The sequence below is a fragment of the Pinus tabuliformis genome, chromosome X (genome assembly GCF_031772625.1).
Source record: "Pinus tabuliformis cultivar Carrire ecotype Pingquan chromosome X, CPIR1, whole genome shotgun sequence".
Taxonomy (NCBI): Eukaryota; Viridiplantae; Streptophyta; class Pinopsida; order Pinales; family Pinaceae; genus Pinus; species Pinus tabuliformis.
The window spans coordinates 33,637,777-33,661,288 of record NC_142308.1 but is presented as its reverse complement, the minus strand read 5'-3'; the positions used below and the strand labels follow the sequence as shown (position 1 = coordinate 33,661,288).

General features: G+C 37.3%; 1 protein-coding gene across 3 annotated transcripts in view; it reads left to right on the top strand.

Annotated features, from left to right (window-relative positions):
- LOC149138193 (Nucleotide/sugar transporter family protein) overlaps positions 1-23,512 on the top strand; it is a 256,676-nt gene that overhangs the window by 116,082 nt on the left and 117,082 nt on the right. For all 3 annotated transcript variants that reach the window (XM_089446671.1, XM_089446672.1, XM_089446670.1), the window contains exon 5: positions 12,127-12,194. In XM_089446671.1, the coding sequence (XP_089302797.1) occupies positions 12,127-12,194 (68 nt within the window). The remainder of the gene's footprint in view (positions 1-12,126; positions 12,195-23,512) is intronic.

Genomic DNA, 23,512 nt, shown 5'->3' with positions numbered 1-23,512 from the left:
TTTTTAACATTACCATGAAATGACTCAGGATGTTTGTGAGTGGTTCTGGCCTCATTGGATTTCATATGGAGAAAGTAGAATTTTAGATTTCATTCAAAATCCAGCAGACTTATCAATTTTTCAGGATTTCAGGATTGGGGGATTGCAATGTTTCCGTTGAATTTTGTCATGTATTAGGGTTTGGAACTCGTATTTAATCAAGAGCACCAATCCCTCTATGTACCTTGATGCATTGGTTGTCGAACTCCTCTATCATGACCCTCCTAAAAATGTATGCATCACTCAAACAAAATCTTAACTTGACATGCTATGCTTTTCTATCTTATGTTAATGCTTAGAGGGTGATATTAATGACAAAGATCCCTATACAGATACAGAGGTAATGACAAGGATACCTTTGGATATTAATGCTTAGAGGGTGATATTAATGACAAGGACCCTGATTTTCCAACAAGACTAAAAAGTTAAACATTTCTCGTGGTGGCAAGAGGCCCAAGCATCAGAAATAGATAATAGATTTACTTCTCTTATCTAGTTTCTAGTAGCTTTTATAAATATTGACTCTTTCATATTTATTATGATATTTTTGTAAACAATACATTTTTTTAAGTTTGAAGTTGGCAATTATAACTCATTAGTAATGAATTATGAATATGATGCTTCATGAAAGTTGAAAGTTGTTTCATTTCATTTCATTTTATAGCATTTCATTTCATGTTAGATATTATTTGTTGTAATGGTTACACTTAGCTTACAAGTACAACTTTGGTGATTAATGATGATAAATGTTATATATTGAATTTTGAAAGCTTGAAACTTTAAAATTGATAAATCATGAGACTCAGTATGTTGTATGTTACTAACTTGTGGACGTGGTTGATGAAGATTATAACTTCTAGATGATTGTTATTATATGGTTCAATCTATGTTTTTTTATGTTTTTTATATCTAATTCATTATTCTACATGTTTTTGTTGACATATGTATCAAAATATAAAAAATATATATATTATATAAAAAAACACTCCGGGACTCGCTCCCAAACCGGGAGCTTTTGAAAATGTCGCTCCCGCTCCCGTTTTCGCTCCCGCTCCCTGCTTTCGCTCCTGCTCCCAAGAACACTGCGTCAGACAATCCGCTGGAAATTGGTGGTGGCAAAATAGGCGTCGGCGGTGTCACGATGTCGGATTGCGACAGATTGTTGAGGCTACGATAGCTGAGGGTGGTTTGTCCGCTGCAACGGTTGATGCTAGGGTTTGTTTATTTGTTTGTTTTTTTTTGCGTGGCTTTGTCGGCGTGTAGTGGTTGGTCGGAGCTTGGCCAAGCTTGCAGTGATGACAACAGTTGCACAATGGAGGTTCTCGTCGGGGCTTAGCGAAGACAACGACTCCTTCTTCCTTTTTTTATGTATCTTTTTTTTTAATGTACATTTATATTTTATTTTTATTTTTTTATAACATTTTTTTTAATTTAATATATATATTTTTAAATCTCTTTTTTTCAATTTTTTAAATTTTTTTACATATACTCCTTTTTTTTTGTTAATCTTGGCAGGACTCTCCCATTTCCGATTTTACATGTTCATTATTCACCCCGCAAGGGGGGGAGGGTAGTAGAAGATTTGAACCCAAGATCTCCGGTTCGGTGAGACTTCATTCCACGGCCATCGCCACTTGAGCTACCCCAGGCGGACACATATACTCCTTTTTTTTAAATGTATATAAATCTTTTTATTTTTATTTTTTTACTTTGATAATTTTTTTATAGTTCCTGTGGTTGTGTGGCTTAAATGTGACCGAGCAGTGGGCTAACCGTCCGCCCCCTTTGCCTTCGTGTCAGGTAATGTTTTTTTTTGGTTGAATTTTATTTATTTATTTAATAATAATTTTTTTTAATAGGCCAAGGGCTTGAATGTAACGAAGTGGCAAAACAGAGAAACTCCAAACTTTGTGTAGCAAAACGCTTCGATTACAACGACAACAAGGTTGACGATAAATTGATGGACAAAGGCTTGATCAGGCTGGCTCCGTGCAGTAGTTGAGTGCCTAGAGGATCAAACAACTCTGATACCAATGTAACGAACAAAGTTCGTATACTTAGAGGAATGCTATGATACCAATGTAACGAACAAAGTTTGTATACTTTAGCTATATGCTCTGATACCAATGTAACGAACAAGGTTCGTTATAGTAGGTTAAACACTCCAAAAGACTTGGAATATGTAGATAATTGTTACATGACTCTTATAAGACCCACAAGTACCCGCGGGTCTTGACGAGTTTTATAGTGAGACGGGTTACTCGCATAAAACTTGCAGTTTCTACTTGTTAGTTAAGGTTGTCATTGATGTCAATATAGCATTATTGGAGATGGCAAATATTCTTGTGATGTCAATGAACCTAATGCAATCCCCAGGTGCTAAGGTTGCTCGTACATTATGAAGATGTCAAGACACTAATCAAGAAGTCTAGTTTAAGATGTCCACGATGCTCTAAAACATGAAGATTGATGTTCATAGTGATCTAGTCTTTGAGTGTCAATTATGTGTCCAATATACAAGCCCTAGAACTATCCTTGTTGTGGGAATATGATATGCTTGCTCTTGATGAAGAGGCCCTAAAACCATGATGATATCCTTGCTCATGTGAAGAAGCCTTCACTTAAACATTTAATAAGTTGATGACTTAGATGACTATACATAATGACATGGTTGAAGACCACATGATGATATGGAGGCATGGAGATGAGATGATGACATAGTTGAAGACACGACAATGGAAATCATATTCAACGCATATAATAAAACCCTATCAGAGAAATATCATATCGGCGTTTTTATTGTGTGTCACCACTCCAAACCTCCGATCTTCGATATGCGATATCATATAACCTCTGGTTTGCTCTGACTTCTGATATGCAGACCTGATTTGATTTAAGTTAACGATTTAATTATTAAATCACATTCGCCACTTTATCGAAACTTTTGAAATGGCACCTCCGATAAGACCTAAGCTCCGATTTTCGATATGCAAAATTGACTTGATTTAAGTTAATGATTTAATTATCAAATCACATTCGCCACTTTATTAGAACTTTTGAAATGTCACCTCTGATAAGACCTAATCTCTGATTGCCGATATGGTTGCGGACTTGATTGGCTTTATCATAACGTTTTAATATAATATCGCGTTCATTGCATCGAAACTTTAATATATCGCAAGTTTTTGCACGCTGTGTCATGTTAAAGCTTCTGATACCCATCCACGTCCTCCAGTGATGACACTTGATGAAGGATTTAATGACATAGATGACGTAGATAGTTGAAGTCGACCTACACTCAGTCATACAAGTCAGCCTCACTTCAAATAGACGTGTCCCTTCAGTTATAAACAAAATCACTATAAATACAAGTCTAAACCTTCATTTCAAATCATTGATTCAGTGAAGATCTATTACAGAGACACATTACAGTTCACAACTCATGAACTAGGAACATCGAGAAGGAATTGAAGGATTAAATTGTTTGGGGATATTTGTTCTAGAGCTCATAAATTGGATATGTAGAAGACCTATGGAAACCGGATCTGTGAACAGCTAGCATTGCAGAGGTTCAGAAGCTTAGTTTTTAGGCTCAGTCAGATCTATTGGGTGCCTCAGACTACCTCTGCACTTTGCATCTGTGACTAGATAACTCGGTGCTGGACAATGATAAATACTCAGTGCTGGATAGTGATAAAAACTTGGTGCTGGATGGTGATAAAGCTTGGACTAGTGACTTGTGTTATGAAAGTAGCCCTCAAATCTGGGTTACAAATTGCAGTCAAGTTTTAAGGGCTCGGTCTTGTGGTTTATAGCCTATGAACAACTCGGACTTACCTCTGTGGCAATATCACAGTGATAACACATCTGTGGATACTTGAAGAGTTGACTAGTACTTCTTTGGAGCTTGGATAAGTGTTTCTTTGGAGGGTTTGTGGAAGATTAGAGATACAACTGTGGAGGGCTCAATGCTAATAATGAACAATCAACAGTAAAGCTTGAAGTGATAGCTGGAAGCTTGTACAAGTCAGAATTTGAAGACCTTGGACAGTGAAGCATTTGGTGGACAATGAAGCATTTGAAGAAGCATTTGCCAAAAAAAAATCTTGGAGCAATTTGTGAGCATCTTGAAGCAACATACTAGACTTGAAGTGGACAGATCTTGTGTGTGGGAGAAAAATCTTAAAAGACTATTTTGGAGCCTTGAAGATCATGGAAATCCTTGGAGCAATTTTTGGAGCAGGTTTGGTGCAGCGTATTGAAGAAACTTTGAAGAAGTCTTGGGGCACCTTATTGAAGACCTTGAAGCATCCTTGAAGAAAGTTTGGAAGAACATTTGAAGCTTTGTGAAGACATACCTTGGAACTGACATTTTGAAGGCACACTTGGAGACATGATGCTTTGCTGAAGCCCTCATGGAGTAACCTTGAAGATCTTTGTTTGGGAAATATGAAGAGTAGTGGTGACACCTTCTAAGAAGACAAGGTTGTCATTGATGAAGTGACTTGGAGGAGGCATTGTTGAAGATAGACAAGGCTCGTTGAAGAAGATATTGGGAGCTGTGAAAAATCATCAAACTTATCCTGACGATTTGAAGCTGAGGGTTGGAGCCCTAGAGGTTGGAGCCTCATAGAGACACGGTTGGTGCCTTGGAAGATAGGGTTGGAGCCTTGGGAAGTCCAAGTTGGTGCTTGGCATAATATAGGTTGGAACCTGGGAGATTGAAGATTGGTGTCTTCATCTAAGGTTGGAGCCCTACACAAATATTGTACTTGATTTATTGAGATTAATAAAAGTATTTATTCTTATTGTTCATTTTGTGTTCTAATTATAGGTGATCTAACTGGTAAAAATAATAATTGAAAATAAATATTTATTCACCCCCCTCTCAGTATTTCCAACATTGCCAATACCTGCCAAAACCCGCATAAAACTCGGCTACCTGCATTGAACCCGTGAAGATCCGCATAGGACCCACATAAGATCCTTGGAAATTCTCAAAGTTCGATTTTTCATTTTTTTTATTTTTGTTTTTTGTGCTTAAAATTTACCATATTTTAAACTTTTATGTATTTTTTCCGAGTATTTTACGAGTCTTATACGGGTCGCCGAGTCAATAGCTAGAAGAGTCTTACACGAGTACGAGTCGTGCAACATTGATGTATATCTCCATTGAAGATAGAATAATATATATTAAAAATATATGAATGAGAATGATGTTACAAATGAGAGTGACGGCCTGCTTATATACCCTAGGCAGGTGTCCCTTTATGAACGGTCATGTCCTTAGGGACATACCTCTTCATTAGCTAATTACTAATTAATCATTATTTATGATGTGTTATTACTATTTATATTTACATTATTTATATCTATATTTTATTCATAACGCATGGGAAGATGTGGTTCCATCCTGGTAATTTCTTGGGCCTGTTTGAGTTCCAGAACTTGTACAAAAGCACCAGAAGTTCGATTCCCTTTGGTAGTATGAGATTCAACTACCAAATTGACCCCAACAGTAGCTTGACACTTGATTTCTTCATGGGTGTTTCTCAGCTTGTCACAATGCAATGGAAAATAACAAATAAGACTTTAAAATCAATTGATAACACTTGAATACCTCAATATTTCTCAGAAATCTTGTTATCCATTGAAGCTCAGTGGTGAAATCCAAGTGATTTCATTCTCAAATCCAAACTAGGGTGTTTAGTTTCAGCACCGAAGTCTGCTATGGTGGCTAGGGTTCCAAAATCTTAAGCTTTTCCTTCAAAATCTCTCCAAGAGCTCTTTCTCCAAACTCACAAATGCACGAATGAGGAAGAGACCCCCTCATTTCCCTTTTTATAACTCATTTACCTTTTCCCTCCAATAAAATATCTAAAAAAACTTTTCCTTTATTTGATAAAGCGACTTTTATAATCTAATTAATGTCACTCTTAATGCCATAAAATGCTTAATTCGCCTATGTGGTCACATTGGCCATCCAAAACCCCTTTTTATCATCCTGCCCTGTATATCTTTTCGCCCCAATTCCAATGAGCTATTACATTAAGGCGTTTCTCCAAGTAATCAGCTTGAAGCAACACCTTAAGTGTAATTAATTAAAATATGTCTGTTAATAATGTCATTTTACAGAAATCATTGGAATGCGACAGAACCAAGAGCAAACCGATGATGAAATATGGTAAGTGATCCTAGTTGGACCCAAAAGTTCCTCTAAAGCCCTCCAGGCTCACCAATGGAGTAATCCCGCTTCGATGGCTAGGTTGACCCAAGCTTTGGAAAACCCCGCTAACCACCTCACCAGGTAATCCAAAATTTTGGGACATTACACTATCAAATTCATAAGCACAAAGACAAATGCCTCAAGAATGATACTTGAAGAATGTTTGAATGGTGATGGTGATGATTGAATATTTTATTTACTTTCAAAATATCTCAATAATCTGATACAAAGTATAAAGTTTGCTAAACATTTAATATTTACCTGCAAAACCCCTTGCCAATGATGTCAGAGGGGGAGGTGTTGGCAGTAGAAATGAGGTTGTTAGGAGAAATAAGGAAGATCATTCTTAAGCCCAAAGGGGGAGGAGCACAATGAGCACAATGTTGCCATCAATGCCAAAGGGGGAGAAAGTTGGAGATATTGGCATTGATGTCAAATGTTGATATGACTATGAAGGATAATTCAAGTGATGTTGATTGAAATTGAAGAAGGCTGATACCGTGATTAAGATGAATATGAAGGCAAGACTCCAGTGAAAAACAAGGAAAGACTCCAAACTCCAATGAAATACAAGGCAAGACTTTGAAAGGCTGATACAATGATGAAGATGAAGGCAAAAATGAGTCAATGATTGCAGTCAGATTGTGAAAGGCTACAGGGATCAAATGGTGAAAGACGAGACGATTTTAACTTTTATGAAGGCAGTATTAGACATCGCGTTACGCCCAGAGTAACATAGGGTGCATAACTGAGGACTCACATTGTAATGTAGGCTACTTGGAATAAAGGGCGCGTTAGAGTGCTGAATGAAAGTTTGTCTGAAGAACATTGTATTTGCAATATACAGTAACATCAATATTTAGTATTTGCAGTAAGAATAAGGCCTGAAAACTTGATATTTTCATTAAAGATTAACAATGGTATACATGCTGAGGTTACATTTACAAGAAGACACTAACATGTGAAATAATATGGGCTGAAGTTACAATTTTAAATTATATAGTTCAACCATTATTGCTGGCTCACGTTATATTATTTTTCTAGTATTAAAAAAATATTTTGTCTTGACTTGATCTTCAAGTTAAGAATTGAAGAGATAGACCACAAAGAGTCTTGGAATTCGAAGAGGCAACCCTTCACTTCAGATTCATGCATGGAATACAAACAATTAGCAAGCGTTGTTTATAAAAGATACAATTTCGAGTGAAAGCTGAGTTAGAGAAGTGAACATTTGTATGAGAGAGTTCATGAACAGTCTGGTAAGAAGAGAAGAGAAAGAGAAAGAGTAGCAGAAGAGAAGCAGAAGAGAAGCAAATTTGAGGAAGAGAAGCTGAGAGGATAAGGAACAAAAAAGAGGGCAGAAACTAAGTTCAGAACAGAGAAATAGACCAGGTAACCATTAAGTTTGATTTGTAATTTGATTAGGGGACTATAGTCTCCCCTCAAGTTATAGCTTGAAAAAGAACAAATTGGAGCCCTTTTAGTTAGGAGCCTCTTGTAGGTTGCAGCCAGCAGAAAATTTATGGGAGTAGGAGCTTCCTTGCAAGTTGAAGCGTGTAGAAGAAATTGAGGTAGAAGCCTCCTTTAGTTTGGAGCCTACAAAAAATCTGATGTAATAAGGGAGTAGGAGTTTGCCTTCACATCACTTCAGCCGAAAATTCGTGGTTTTCTCCCTTTATAAGTTCCAAATATGTGTTACATGCTGAATGTCTTACTTGTGTGAATGCTTTTGAATGTTGTTTATATATGCAAATGTCTCTCTGGTAACTGCAAAAGAAACAATTAAAAGCTGAACATATATGTAAGCCATTAGCTGCAAAAGAAAATACTTGAAAGTGGAAAATTAATTTGAATTAATCGATAAAAAAATCACAATTACTAATTCCCCCCCAGTAATTGCCAAATATTCATCAAATGGAGGTGGTAGCATTGAAAGGTGTTAGAGATCCATGGGTGGTGTGAGGTACAAATAACAATCAACCCTCTTGGGATTGGTTGTCATAAGCACCGTCGTTTGTTGGAGGGAACATTGGTACTATAAAGGGGTCTCGAGGAAGATAAGTGGAGTCTTCAAAACTAGGTGTTTCACTACCATTCATACTTGCAGTTCACCCTATCCCTTGTCGCATTTGTTTTGCCAAGGCTTTTCTGCATTATAGTCTTCAATAGCAGATTGCTTCTTGGATCTAATACTGGCCGAGGATTTTAAGCAAGGTTTAATTTGCTCTGTATATTTGCATGTGTTGTTTCAGTGTATTTAAATGACCCCTAGTAATTTCCTTGCGACAGAAGTTGCATACTGTTGACCACATTTTGTCAAGAATCCAAGGAAGAAGAATGCAAAGACACAGAATTTTTTTCAAGGTTCAAAGTCATCAGCCAACACAATTTTATCATTGGGTTCTATTCTAAATTTGTTTCAGGATCGAGGAAGAAATTGGCATTGGAGACCTCAAAAACTGTAGACGTCTAGGGTTTTTGAGCCCATTTTTGCAGGTTGCTTATTTTCAAACAGGGGAAGAAACCCATTTTCTGAAGGCCTTAGCCCTTACCCAACCTAAAAAGCTAGTGTTGGAGACTTATTTTGCAAGGTTTAAGAAGGCCGTAAGACCTATAAGGGCCAGATCTCATTGCAAACAAGAGTTTCTTCAAGAGATTGGCATTTTATCTCTAACAATTGGTTTTGCAGCAATTTTGGAGTTAACTTGGTGTTTGCAGGTAGCCAAGTTCATTGGGAATATCACTAGCCATCTACAAGGCCTTGAGGCCTCTTGCTCTGCCATCTAACCCTCTAATTTCATCTCTGTCCTAATTTCAAATTCTGAAGTGTTTTAGGACAACAACGTATTTAAGGCCTAAAACATATTTTTAATAAGCCTAAATTTATCAATAATTCACTTAAGGCATTGGGAATTAAGCCTAAGTCAATTCGAGTACATATAAGTGAATTTTCGTCTATTGTTGAGTAAATTTCAGATCTGATATGTTCGCTATAACTATATACAATCACCTACAACAATGATAAATTCATCTAACAGTGGCATAAAAATCAATTAATAGTCATATTTTGTCATTGGCATATCACTTGCGTTGGTTGGGCTTGCATTTTATGGCATATTTGATAATTTGTTGAGAGCTGTCATATTAATTCAAGCTCTGATATACACTGCATAGAGGTCTGATATAGAATTTACAGCAGTGATAAAAGGTGTTGGATATCATCAAATTTCATTTGGCATCTCCCTTTTGCCCCTTGTGCATCTTGGATAAGTGTTCTTCTAAGTGAAATTGGGCATTCTATTACTGCTGCACTCATTCATTTATTTGCTGCCCCATCTTGCATTCCAATGCATTTCTGCATCATTGACATCCATTTGCACTCTTGCGTTAACAAACACAAGTGCTCTAATTGGATTGATAAATGTTTAATGTGATTGGATAATTGTGGATTAATACTCTAATATATCATTGCTATCATTGGTTATTTGACATTTCTCTTCATTGATATTGTGAGATAGATAGCTCTTGTGATCGTAGTCACTCTTAAAGTGCTTAATCAAGTCTAATCATAATTGTGATAAGAGATCTAATTTTATCCATAAGGAACCCAATCTCTCTCTTGTATATCTAATTGGTATATTGGAGGTTTCATTGTTCTAATCTTGAAGTTGCTAATTGTGTTTATCATGTCAATTTAATCTTGTCTATCTTTTAAGCAATTGTTTATTGATATATTGGCAACATTTTTTGGCACCGTTCAATTCGAGCACTTTCTCTTGTGGTGAAGATTATCATTGTTTTATTGTTTAAGTTGCAATTCATTGTATTTTGTCTTTAAGCACTTAAGAAATTAATAATCTTACCTTAAGAGTCCTCATCCATCTCTCGCACTTGCATACTAGGATTAGTATCTTGCATTAATTAATTACTTCCAAGCTTAAGCTTGGCTGATAGAGAGTAGGACCACCTTTCTCATCTAGCTTGAGGAGCATAACACCTCTTTAGTGGTTAACACGGTGACCTTGCAGTTGTCAAAGCCATAGTCTTTGCAGTGCCAGAGGCATCGAGTGGTTAGAACCTAAGGGGATGTATCATTATCCAAGCCTTTTCTTGCTTCCCCTTGGCTTTTCTCTCACAAACTACCCTAGGGACTAGCTTCAAAACAATTAAGATGAAGGATACACCTAGAATAGACATATAACTTAAAATAAGCCAAGATTCTGCATCTCACCTAGATTGTAGGATTTGCATGTCATTTAGAAATTAGGATAGTGAAGCATCCTTAAGCAATAACTGTTCATCCGGTAACTTGGTAATAATTTGTTTTAAGCAAGTAGTTGACTCCATTGAAGGCACAGATCTTTATAATAAATCTAATAGAATCATTTAACTTGCTAATTCAACCCAGTTGCTAGGCCATTTAGTTGTGTCTCCCAGACTTGTTGGTTTCCAACGTCTCCCATCTTCACATTTCATAGAGACTACTCCCCATAGCTTGTTGTACGGAGACAACTAGAATGGAGAGGGCGGGGATCAGAGTGACAACCCCCGTCCTGAGCGTTGTCGCATCTTGCCTGTACAGTTTGGGCAACAACACATACCATTCCCCCCTAAACCATTTTGCATTGGTTATATGCAGGGTCCTTTTCCCCCTTGGAATCTGGCAATATCTCTACTAACAAAAACAAATTTGAAAATAAAACGCTGTTTCTGGAAAAAAATTCCACAAATTTTCTTTCAAGAGAATTATGGTTTCAAGAATATTTGTACACTTATTCACAAGCTTCGAAATTGCTCCAAATCAATGCAAAAGACCTGATCCAAAAGACCAAGAGGCACTCCTGTCAGCTCTCAAAAACAGCATTCCAAATCAGCAGTCTGATTACAACCAAGAATTACTTTGAACCAACACAAGGATAGGGCCAAATCAACACTTGGCTGCAAACATCAAACTCTTCACAAGCTCACACACAAACAATGAGAAAAGTGTTAGGAAAATAGAGTTTGTGGGATTGGAGGAACTCATTATTTAAACAAACATTATGTTTTAGGTTAGGGTTAGGGTTCTATTTTTATATGTTTGTTGTGTTAGGTCTTTTCATGGGTAGGTCCATGCTGGTACAGAACCCTCAAAAACCTGTTTGGATGGCCAGTTCATATTGCCAAATGCCCAAGCTGGTCTAAATCAGATAGTTCTGATTTTTCTTGTGTGGGGCTGCACTGGTATGGAGCTGGGCAAAGCCGCTTTGAATGACTGTTTCTGATTAGAAAACCACAAACCAGCCCAAAGCAGGCAGCAATGGTCTGAATAGTATAACGCTCATACTCAATTGACCTACCAACTGCATTGGAAATTGTTGTTCAATGCCTATGAACTCAATTTCGAAAATTGCTTTCAAATAGATAAGTTAGCCTTTGCATGGAGATTAAGTTTTAAGTTTTAACAGGTCCATATTCCATATCTACCTGACCTCGTCACCAACCCTAAGATTAATGTACTATAGCAGTTGGGCTACTACGCTTGAGTTATGTTTTTAGCTTTATTTGTTTTTGTTTTTAATTGATACTTTTGCAATATTTTCTTCTTTTCAAAGCTTTGACAAATCAGTTTCAATTCTGAGCCTTCCTGCTTCATGCTGTACCTTTCACTTTGTTAGATCAAATGGCATTACAAATGGTACAAGTGAGTCGTGTTTCTCAGATTTACCTTGTTTTGTAGGAAAATGGGGTTTCATTGAATAAACACTGAATTATTCAAACATAATATTCTTAATCGACAAGGATAATTTCTAGTCTGTTTTTTATTTACTATAGCGATTTGTGAAAGTTGTAATAACAACAGTTTGGTGTGTTTGGGGCAGGTTGGAAACTCCGAGTTTTAAACTTCTAGGCATCATTCTTGTCATTTCTGTTGGAGTTATGTTAACAGGTTAGCTTCGACCATTTATTTATCTATTTATTTATGTAAGTTTATGTTGTATCATATGACATTTTCTTCTATTAGTAAACAAAGTTAATTTTCTAGCTTGTACTTCAAATGCTAAATTTTCCCTCGATTTTTTGTTTATGAAAGGCTCTTGATTTATTTGTAGGTCCAAAGCCAAGACAATAGTCCTCCTCTTTTGAAGATTAGGTTAAGGAATTTATAAGTTGTGAGTCGTGACTATTAAAACAGTTCTCAAAAAATGATGACTTAACATGATTATCTACATTGATTGCTTCTTGTATTGATTTAAGAGTTACAACTGACTAGTAGTAATTGTGGGCCGCCTCCAAAAAATTCTAGGCAAGAATTTTGGAATTGCACGTACATAGATATCTTACTGAATATGAAAGACCAGACTTTGAGAATCTGGTGTATGAATGATCCAACGATTGAGATACATGAACTGTCTTTTTAGAATGATGATATTTATTCTACTTTAGCTACGTATTGTGATTTAACAGTGTGACATCTAAATAGGATTGGGTTGGTAATATTAGGTGTTTTTATACATCTTTGTTGTAAGAGTTGCTTACCTTTGTCTTATTTTTATTCATCCCTTCTTGGAGGAGGTATTTATAATAGTTCACAATGAAGATCCAGTAGACTACCTTTGTGAAAGAATGACATTTTTTCATATTTCAGCTATGTTGAGGGCAACCTATTAAGGTTAAGAAACATAATGCGAAAGCCTAGTAACATGCTGATGTCTTCTTCCAGCAGTGACATACAGTGGGAGTATTAAAAGAAACCATATAAGCTAAAACATATAGTATAAAATACAAGCAAGTTATTGTGTTAGAAAAGTAACCAAAAGTGGAATCCTAGATACAATGAGGTAAAATGATTACACATCATTAGAAGTAGGCTAAGTCACATGGTTCGGATTCAACAACAATTAAGTTTGATTCGGGTCCAAATTTTCCGATAAGGTTCGACTTTATATATTTTTCATATATATATAATTTAGAATCAAATATAACATAAAAAATAAGAAATCACATCAATAAACACATGTGAGTAAGAATTTTAATAAATAAATATAAAATATATGCGAAGAAATGGTTACACTCATACACAACCAACAAGCATGATGGGGAAATGTGTTAGCGACAAAGGGTTTCAAACTTTCAATGTGCCAAAATTCTATTATTGTGCCATGGGTCTTGTTTTTTAATTTTTTTAACAAGTTTAAAAAGCCCTAAATTGAACTTGAATTCGGTCCAAATGTTTTATGATTAAATTCGTGATTTGGTTTGATTCGATTTGATTTGATGCTTTCACTTGAGGTAACCCCTAGAAGAAAGTTTTTCTCCCTTTGGTCAGCCAACCAACCGACAATCCTATGATGATCCATAGATAGCTTTACTTTAGAGGTCTCCACTTATGCTCCTGTCAATGCCCTCTTCCATCCAACATACTTCTTGAAGAAAGGTGGGTCATTTATTCGAAGGTACACTAGCCATTTATGTAATCATGTTCTTCCATATAAATTTCAGGGAATACTAATGTGGATTATAGTCCAAGTTGGATGATTGACCACTCTTGATTGTACCCTTGTTCCCTTGCTTCATTTGGGAGATTATCCTTTACCCCTAGTCCGGTGTGACCTCCCCTGTGGCCCTTTTCTTCCATTGTTTGGAGGGTCACTAATAGGAGGCACTGATTGATATAGTGTGCCCAAGGTAATCCATAATTACCACCTTCCATCTTTCCCTTATATCCACTTGCATTCTCTGGGTTGATTGTCATTGGGATTGACTCGCTATATCCTCATCTATTAGTCAGGGCCCAAAATTTCGCTCTACGAGGTTGATGTGGCTGAAAGAAAGATAAAATCATATGCAATCACGAATAAAGAAAATGAAAAATGAAAAAGATGGATGGGAAATATTTAAGCACGTGGGTCAAATCCTAGTGTAAGCTCTATCCCCCCTCACTAGCCATCACCTAGTTTCTAAAGCATTTTGTTCTCTATCTAAATAAATGAATTTATTAATGTCCCAACCTCGATGAATGATAAACTGCTACATCTTTAAGGGGTATTGGAAAGACATAAAGCAAGCTAGGCCACTAAGCTGTGCAAGAAAGAAAGACAAATCATTAAAGTAAAAAACACACTAGAGGGGTGGAAAATTAGGCCAAGGAAAGGGCTAACTTGTATTACAAGTGTGGTAACTGGTAACTTGTTTAAAACTCATGAGCTAGAAATACATTTGAAGGCAAGGTTTGTGTGAAGTATTTTTGTGCCCCAAACATTGAATATGGCCCACTATCATACTTCAATGGTTTTTGTCTCTAGCAATTTTGATCTCACTTGGTCTTGAGAGTATGTTTAAGGTGGTTCATGACACTTGCAATATCCTTCGAGGGAGGGATTGACACTTTTCCGACACAATGAGAGGATGTCTAGCCTAGGTTTAAAAGCACATGTGACACTACAACCCCAACATTGGATATGAGCGTTGGGACTTGAGGAGCCTCCACATGGTTGTATGCCCCTTGCTACACATCCAGATGCTGAAATTCTGATTCAAGAAGCCAAGGCGTTGGCTTGTTTGACGATGTGCTTAAACCATCCCAAGATTGGGCCTTCAACTTGTTTGATGGATGTTTCCTTGTTCCAAATCCCAGATGATGATGGAGATCACTTGAAATGGTTTGGGAGGACTTGCACACCATGTTTTGATGCCATTGCTTGATCCTATGGTTTCCACGTCACCCATGGATGCCCTAAGAAGGTGACATGAGCGTATTTGATGATGATGTCTTGGTGGACGAGATGGTACTAGGTGATGTACCCATGCGTTTTGATGGTGGCCATTTGAGTGAGGAGCACTCTTGGACCCACTTTGTCATTTTACATGATGAAGATGTCCATTTTGGAGGATGATGCCATGTTGGTGATGTTGCCACAAAACCTAGCAGGTGTTGGAGAGGGTTACCCTTCAAGGCTATTACTAGATAAAGAGACAACAATGGGGTAATGGCCAACTATCACTACAACTCTTTATGGATTTTCACCAATGGGAGGAGTCTTAGTATATGGCCACCTATAATGGGTGTTCTAAGGTTAAGGTACAAGATGATTGAATGAGGCTTGCTAAAATAAAGACACAATTTAGGCTTAGAGCTTCAACAGGAGGCAATTTGCATTCTTTATAGAGACATAGGGTAGAGCACACAAGAGTTAGGGTTTGTTTAATAGGTTGTAGAGTCAGGGTGGCCCAAGGTCAGGGTGAAGAAAAAACGTTTCAAACAATGTATATTAGCAAGGTTAAGGCACCTAAAACTCTCAAATAAGGCCCCAAGTTGAAGCTAGAAACAAACTAGGGTTAACTTAAGGATAGTGACCAGGGCAAAGAAATTTATGGACGAAATTGAAGTGAATGCCTACGTAAAGTAGGGGTTTTGTGGCAACCACTATCATCTTCGCATTTAAACCGTCCAACTATAGAAATTCCTCATCCCTAGAATTTTGCACCATACCCTAGCTTGGCTGCTTGGCCTTAAAGGGACCGAATTAGGTTAGGAGAGAAAGAAGAGTAGGATTTATGGGTAAAAGTTGAAGTGATCACCAACAAAGGAGGGCCAGTGCCTTATTCTTGGGTGGATGGAGTCTTTGAGTTGATTAAATAGCTAAAAGTTGCTAAGGAGTAAGGATAATTGATGCCCTAACACAAACAACCCTTGCGATTACCTATGCAATGGTTCAAGAAATTTCATGGGAGAGCTAATCAAAGTTCACCACTACTATTATCATTCATTTGTTATTCATGAGTAATGCATGCAATAATCATATCTAGATTCTATCAAATATATTTACAATGATTTAGGGCAAGATAGAAAAACACTAGATTCAATATATTCCATACATTAGACATAAAGAAAAGGTTTATCCAACAAAATGCTCACTTACAAGATAACATGCATGAAATTCCATTCATTGATCCAAGACAATAGCTCCAAAGACAAGCGATTAGCTCCAAATATCAAAATGCATTCATAGGTCACATCTTTACCACAAGAAAAGAGTGCCAAAATTCTCGTAAGAGAGGCTGAAATATCCAAGTGATGATGACGATGATTTACAGATTAATCCTCTCCTCTACTTATATGAAGAGGACCAATGCTTATTTTAGCCTAAAGCCCCTAAAAACAACAAAATATGTCATAATGACAAGTATGGTCACAACCCGACTGACTAGCTTAGACAAAACACAAAATATTTTCCCACACGTGTGAGCTGTAGGGTACTTTTTGCTGTTGTCATCCATGTGCAGGCCTCTCTAGGGCATCTGTTGAGGGCTTAGGATGCCAAGTGTAGTGTATAAGCCATCTAAAATCACAATGTGAAGGTTGGCCTTCACATTTTTGTCAAAATCTCACTGTGGGCCCCAAATTTGCATCTTGGGGGTTAAAATGTGGTTCCTTGGGTGTCCAATGGAGCAACGTGCCCATCTCTGCTCCAACATTGAGGGCTTCCAAGGTGGTGCTAGCCCTCCCATGTCTCAAGGTGTGAGACCATCCTCATATTGGCCTTGGATCAGCGATTCAGCTGCCATTCCTCTCAGAGTGCTAAGGATAGCATGGGGGCTTCTAGTTCCAGGTGCATCCTCCCAAAAGTCATCAAATATAGTTCCAGGTGCATCCTCCCAAATGTCAGAGTGCTAAGGATAGCATGGGGGCTTCTAGTTCCAGGTGCTTCAGGAGGTGTCCAATGGTGTGTGTGATGATCTGCTGCTGCTTGGAGCCAGAAGGCTCCCAACACTTCAATTGTGAGTGTCAATATCTTCTATGGAATCCTGGTACCAGTTAATTGTTGATTTTTCATGATTTTCTAATTTGATAATTATTACCAATAATTTCCTCATAAATTCATTTAGTGTATTGATGTCACATACATCATTAAGCAATTATACGTTTCCTTTTGCAAATTTATAGAGTCCAAGACATGCTTGGTTTCCAAAAATCGCTATTCTGCATTACTCTGGACGAAAAGACAAGAGCAGACAAATATTTTTGTAATTTAAGATCCCACAACTGAGACGACAAAATTTTATGAGCATTCACATTGATTGAATATGTCTAACTAAAAACTGTCCTGACAGTTTAACACAGTGACCCTTTTTATCACGCTGACATCTTCTCGAGCTATGCATCTTGGTCTGTCTATAATTCAACAGCTATCATATTTTACAGATTTGCTAATGATTGTAGCATGAATATACAAGTAGGTTTTTAGGCCACATTTTCCTTAACAGCGTGAATGTACAACTGGCGTTTTCCTTTCTCCATGCATCTGTTGGGTATTTTTCATAAGTAAAGATGTGGTTAGATAAAATTGCACAACATGAATCTTTTATATTATTACAAATCTCTACGTTCTATTCCTATGCCCAAACCCTAGTATGAACAAAACATTATAGTCACTCCTTAATAGAATCAGTCATAAGATTTTCTGTGTTTATCAAGGATGAGGAACACGTTATGGTGCAGTAATTTCTCCTCTAGACAATGCTGACCATATAAGGTTTACAAAAGGGATTAAATATCCTTGGAACAAATCACTGAAAGGTTGCATGAAATATCTGAGTTTGGATACAAATTATTTGCAATTCAATGTTCCTCATATTGCTACAAACTGCATATATATATGTGTGTGTGTGTGTTTGTGTTGTATTGTTTGTGATCATACTCTGTTTCAAGAAACAGAGCCTATTTACAAAAATAATCACAATTATAGTAAACACCGGTAAAACATATAACAAGAAATGCCAGAGATCGTAACTTTTGATGACAACCTCTACTTTAACCATTCAAAATCCTTTGCATAGCCCTGGTTTGACGTGAAAGGCTTCAAACTTCATTTAACATTCAAAATATGTTCGAATATAGGTAGGGTTTCAGGTTTATATCAGTCCATGGTAGTGACAAAGTCTATTTGGATATGAGGCTTTATATACATATATCCTGCCTCTCAAGTTTTTTATTTGTAAACACTCTTCTCAAACAATTAAATCAAACCTCAGATCTGTGAGTCTCTACATGGCACCGTAGAGCAATTTTGATAATAAATTGTTGCAAGGAAGAAGCTAAGCACAGGATGTCACGTCTGGAAATGAAGGCACAGAATGGTTGCCAGGACCCTGGCGTTATTACCTAAAATCAATCAGGTTATAACTGTAGCTCAGGATATGAACTCAGTGATTTAATTAGCAACCACTTTAATTAGGCAAAGTGAACATTTAATTTTTGTGGAAACAAGCTCGTTCCATATATGTCTGGGCAGAGGCGATACCCTGGGCAACACTTCAATTAAAAATACCGCTGCCCCAATTGTCAATTCACGATATGCTCATTGTATTTTCAAGCGATGGCTGGCAGTAATTCCAAGGTGGTTACTCACAGATAACAATCAGGCACGATAACCAAAACAGATAGTTCCCTCTGCAGTCTAGATTTCACATACTCCGTGCTGAGCATACTACAAGCAATGTTCATGTGCAGTGGTAAAAAGTGTATTGAATCATGAATGTGGCTGTCCTAGATTTACTTGGGCACTAGCATTTCTGTAGAATTTCAATGTGGATTTCAAGGTAATGGGTACTGGGACAGAGTCTTTAATTTTCCTCCCAACCACAGACAGACTGCCAGAAGTGTCTTCAAGCAGTTGTCACCCCCTAGCTTGACAGTCCCAATGACCACACAACCAGATGTATCAGGGATTCCAGAGGTCTAACCCACCTCCAGCCTTCTGGCATTAAAGCATTCATTTATAGGCTAGTCCAGGGACCCCAGAGGTAAGTCATCTCCACCCACCAGCCAATGAGGGATTCCAGAGGAGAGAGCCTCCACTCTCAATTTACTGCTGCAGTAACTCCAACCAGTGCAGGGAGTCTAGAGTCTGCTGCAATTGAGTGCTCCAGTAAGGAAGGCTAGTCCAGGGCAACCTAAGGTCTACTACCTCCACCCACTAGCCATTGAGGGACTCCAGAGGAAAAGAAATAAAACCTCCACCCTCAGTCAATCAAGGTTTCAGAGATCTAAATTCCACCCCAATTTCATTTACACAGTAATCCTATTTAATAAGAACCAGGGAGCCAAAGTTTTCTGCCATTTGATATGCAAGCAAGGAAGGATGGTTCAGACATTTGTACACCAAATTGAGCATCGTTACAATAACTCACCAGGATAAATCGTTGGTCTATTTCCTCAGTTCTCTTGGTACTCAAGTCCAGTGTTGCGAACATCTCAATAACATCCAGATTTTATCTCAAAATCACGATTTTTTGGCCTAGCTGATGTTTGCCGTTTTTTACTGATATTTTGATGGTATCTTGATTTTGTCGATGTTTCCTGATTTTTACCGATATTTTCCTGATTTTCCCGATTTTTTTGTTTTCCGGACCCTTACTGATTTTATCCCAATGCCAATGTTCACAACATTGCTCAAGTCTGCCTTGGCCTGGTTACTGTATAGAGCATATGACCAAGTTCCTTGCACTTTTATTCCTGCTGTAGTGTCCTTTTGGTGCTGCCCTTCGAATGCCTTTCCTTCTCTCCGCTTAACTTTCATTGTTTTCTTCCTTGTTTTCCCCATGTCTTTCCCAGCTCCCCTCCTACTCTTCTTCTACTGTTAGGTTTCAGCCTCAAGTTAGTTAGGGCTTCTGAAGTTAGTTAGGGTCTTGCCTTGCCTACCTTACCTGTCACTTGTCAAATGTATTTTATTTTACTTACAGTTTTTTTGTAATGCACTTTATATGTTTATAATAACCTTCATAGGTGTATGTGTCACCTTTACAATAATATTAATTCTACGCACACATATAATCGTAATTTTGAATTTGATTATGTTTGCAATATTCACATATGTAATCACAATTATGAATTTGATCATGACCATATTCACAGCATTGCAAGGAATCCCAAGAAAAACACATCATTTATTCTAATATAACAAAACCATGAAACAGTTGCAGTAACCACACAAGTGTAAAGTAACCAGAACAATGCTTATGTTATGACCGAAACAACCGGCATCATAATTACATACATGCAAAATGACTGGGGTCATTACAACCCTCCCCCTTAAAAGGGAACAACGTCCTTGGTGTTCAATGACCATATACACTAAAACAAAATGAGCTAAGCTAGACATACTATTCATGGAGTTCTATATACACAACTCTATACTGTATTTACAACATTATTCATATTTTATTTATCTAGGAAACAAGAATAGATATGCTGCCTTAATCTAATCAGTCATTTCCCGTGTGGCCTCCTCGGGTCCAATTTGTTTCCACTGCACTTTCACCTGCTCTATTGATTGATTTTGGAGTGTGAGTCTCCTCCGTTCTAGGATGCACAATGGTTCGTGTTGGAACTCTCCATCTGGTTCCACTTGTAGAATAGAGCAATCAATGTTTTGATTAGGATCTTGCACAGATCTTTTAAGCACGGATACATGGAAAACATTATGAGTTTTTACTTAAGGCGATGAGGCCAATTTGTAAGCCACCGGTCCAATTCTTTCTAGTACTTCAAAAGGTCCACAAAATCGTGGTGCCAACTTGGCACATGACCCAATCCCCAAGGAGCTTTTCTTGGTTTTAACGCGCAAATATACATGCTCCCTAATTTGGAACTCTTTATGCACTGTATGCTAGTTCGCATAACTCTTTTGTCTGTCTTGTACTACCTTTAAATTTCTTATGATGGTTTGCACTTCCTGTTCCATTTCTCTCGACATTTCAGCCCCAATTAGGACCTTGCTCACTGTTGAGAAATCAAAGGGGCAACACATAGGGTTGTTTCTCTTTAATTGATAATTGTTTTTGAAGTTATGTTGGCTTTCTTATTATTTTACTATGTTGTGTTCATCAAACAATTACCAAAACCATAAACAATGAAGATCAGAAGTAGACAATGAACACAGGACATAGGCTTTAAGCTAGGGCAAAACCTTTCCAAGGGGAAAACCTAGAAAATTCTTCTCTTCTTATAGAATCGAATCAAATGAGGAATCCAAGACCCAAACAATAAGACCAAGACCATCGACAAGATCCAAATCAACCCTCCTCCCAAGCTCTTCTAACAAATCAAAGTCAACTCAAGTAAACTCCTTCCAAAACAAATTCAACTACAAAATTTCGACCTGCAACTTTTGAATTTTGGCCATGGGAACAAAATTTCAAACCTGTAGTAGATCTGCAACTTCAGCCCTGCAACAACTTCAAAAATTTCGCACATGTGAGAGAATCAGGGTAGAAGCTTTGATTTTCCTTTCTTCTCTCTCTCTCTTGCTTCCAGCACCTCTTGAATTTCACAGTTCTTCTCTTGAAGATTGAACTTGCTTGAGTGGTGTTCCAAATGAGGTCAAATTATCTCTTTTTATACACATCTAGGAGGTCGAATTATCCCTTCCGGGGCCGACTTGGTCTTGTAGGTACAAAAATTACATTTTTGACTCAAATACTTTTTTTTTTCCACTTTCTTTTCAAAGTCCAAATGAGACTTGAATCAAGGACAATAATTTGACTTTTGACAAATATTCTTTTGACTCAATAAACCCTAAAAGCATGAAGAACATGCTTGACCTAGATGACCAAATTATTTGAGCATGAAACCCATGCTTGAAAATAATATTTCTTTTTCTTCTTTTTGATCTTTTACACAAAATATACAAGGACATAGGTACCAAATCAATTATGAAGACCGGACCTGGTTATATTTTCTAATACTCCCTATTAACTAGGGAGGTATTCATAATCACATAATAGGTACATGGATATTCTATCAAACTGAAATGTTCTCATAAGAAGAGTCAGATTGGTAAGCCATCTTTTAAGCATCATCATCATGACCAACATTGTCAAATACCAACATAATTAGGTCTTTTGATTAACAAGCTCCTTTTGATTAACAAGCTCTAACTCTCCACAAAATTAGAGCACAATGCTGGGAGGCACCCATATATGGACACCTTCGCCTCCCAAGGCACGTACCCCATCTGGATGTTCACAAGGTATGTCCTTCTAGGGCTTGTTCTTATCTTGGATTCCCAATTCTCAAAGAATATCTGTACTCTTCGACCACTCTTATCTTGGATACCTTGTTAGATCCTCAAAGAGTGTCGGTCCATGAGACTACTTCCTATCTTGGATTCCCAATCCTCAAGGAGTACCAACCTCAGAGGCTTATCAAATCCTTCTTTCCCCATTCTCCCTCCATGGCCTTGACTAAACGTACGATCGTTAGTCTTGGCCTAGTGTGTGACACATGAAGAAGAGAGTAGAGTATCCACCATCACTCCTACTCAACCAAGGAGGTGCTTACTCCTTATAAAGGAGATTTCTTGCTCCCTCTTAATCGAGGAAACTTCATCATACTCATATGCTTCATTCTTTGTTTCTTTCATCGACTACTTGTTCTTTTGTGGAGATCATAGTAGTAGCCGCAAAGGCTCCTCGTCTTGCATCATTGTATTATATCTAAGCTTCGGCCTTCCTAGATGTTGTGGAGCTAAACTCTTTCTTGATCTTCTTTCATAACAGGGTACATGTCATTAGCCTTCTACATCACTTTCCATCAATCATTATCTTCATTATCAATAGTATCTTGCCAAACCAATCAATGTAGAATTGCTCCCTCTGTCCATCAAAAAGTGAATATTATCAGATCCAACATGACTAATATGCTATCTTGCGACTTGCTACCTTTTTTGCCATTCATGGTGTGCATGTTTTGGTCTTCAATACTACTAAACCAAAACCAAGGTTTTTCACTCAATCCATGTGTTTAGAATTGAGTTTAAGCCTAAGTCACCTAACATGGGGACATGGGACACGCAGGACACGAAGATTCGAGTGTTCGACATGGGCAGATTGGCCCTCTGGAACAGAACACGTTAGATATATATATATATATATATATATATATATATATATATATATATATATATATATTAGAAATTAGATATTTCTTGCACAAATTCTCATTCATGATATAAATTCAGACATAGATCTAGATTCTACATTTTAAATTTTAAATTTGTAAGTTTTACAAAGTAACATTATCTTACAAACACAATTGTGATAGATTCATCAGTGATCCAATAGGAGAAAGACAAGAAACTTCAAACTGCAGTTTTCTCATTAAGTCATCAAAAGCAAAATGTGTTACATAGGTAGTAGCAATGCCAATGGCAAATAGAAATAGCAAATACAAAATAACTACAAGCCTCAAAGCAGTAAGTAGCT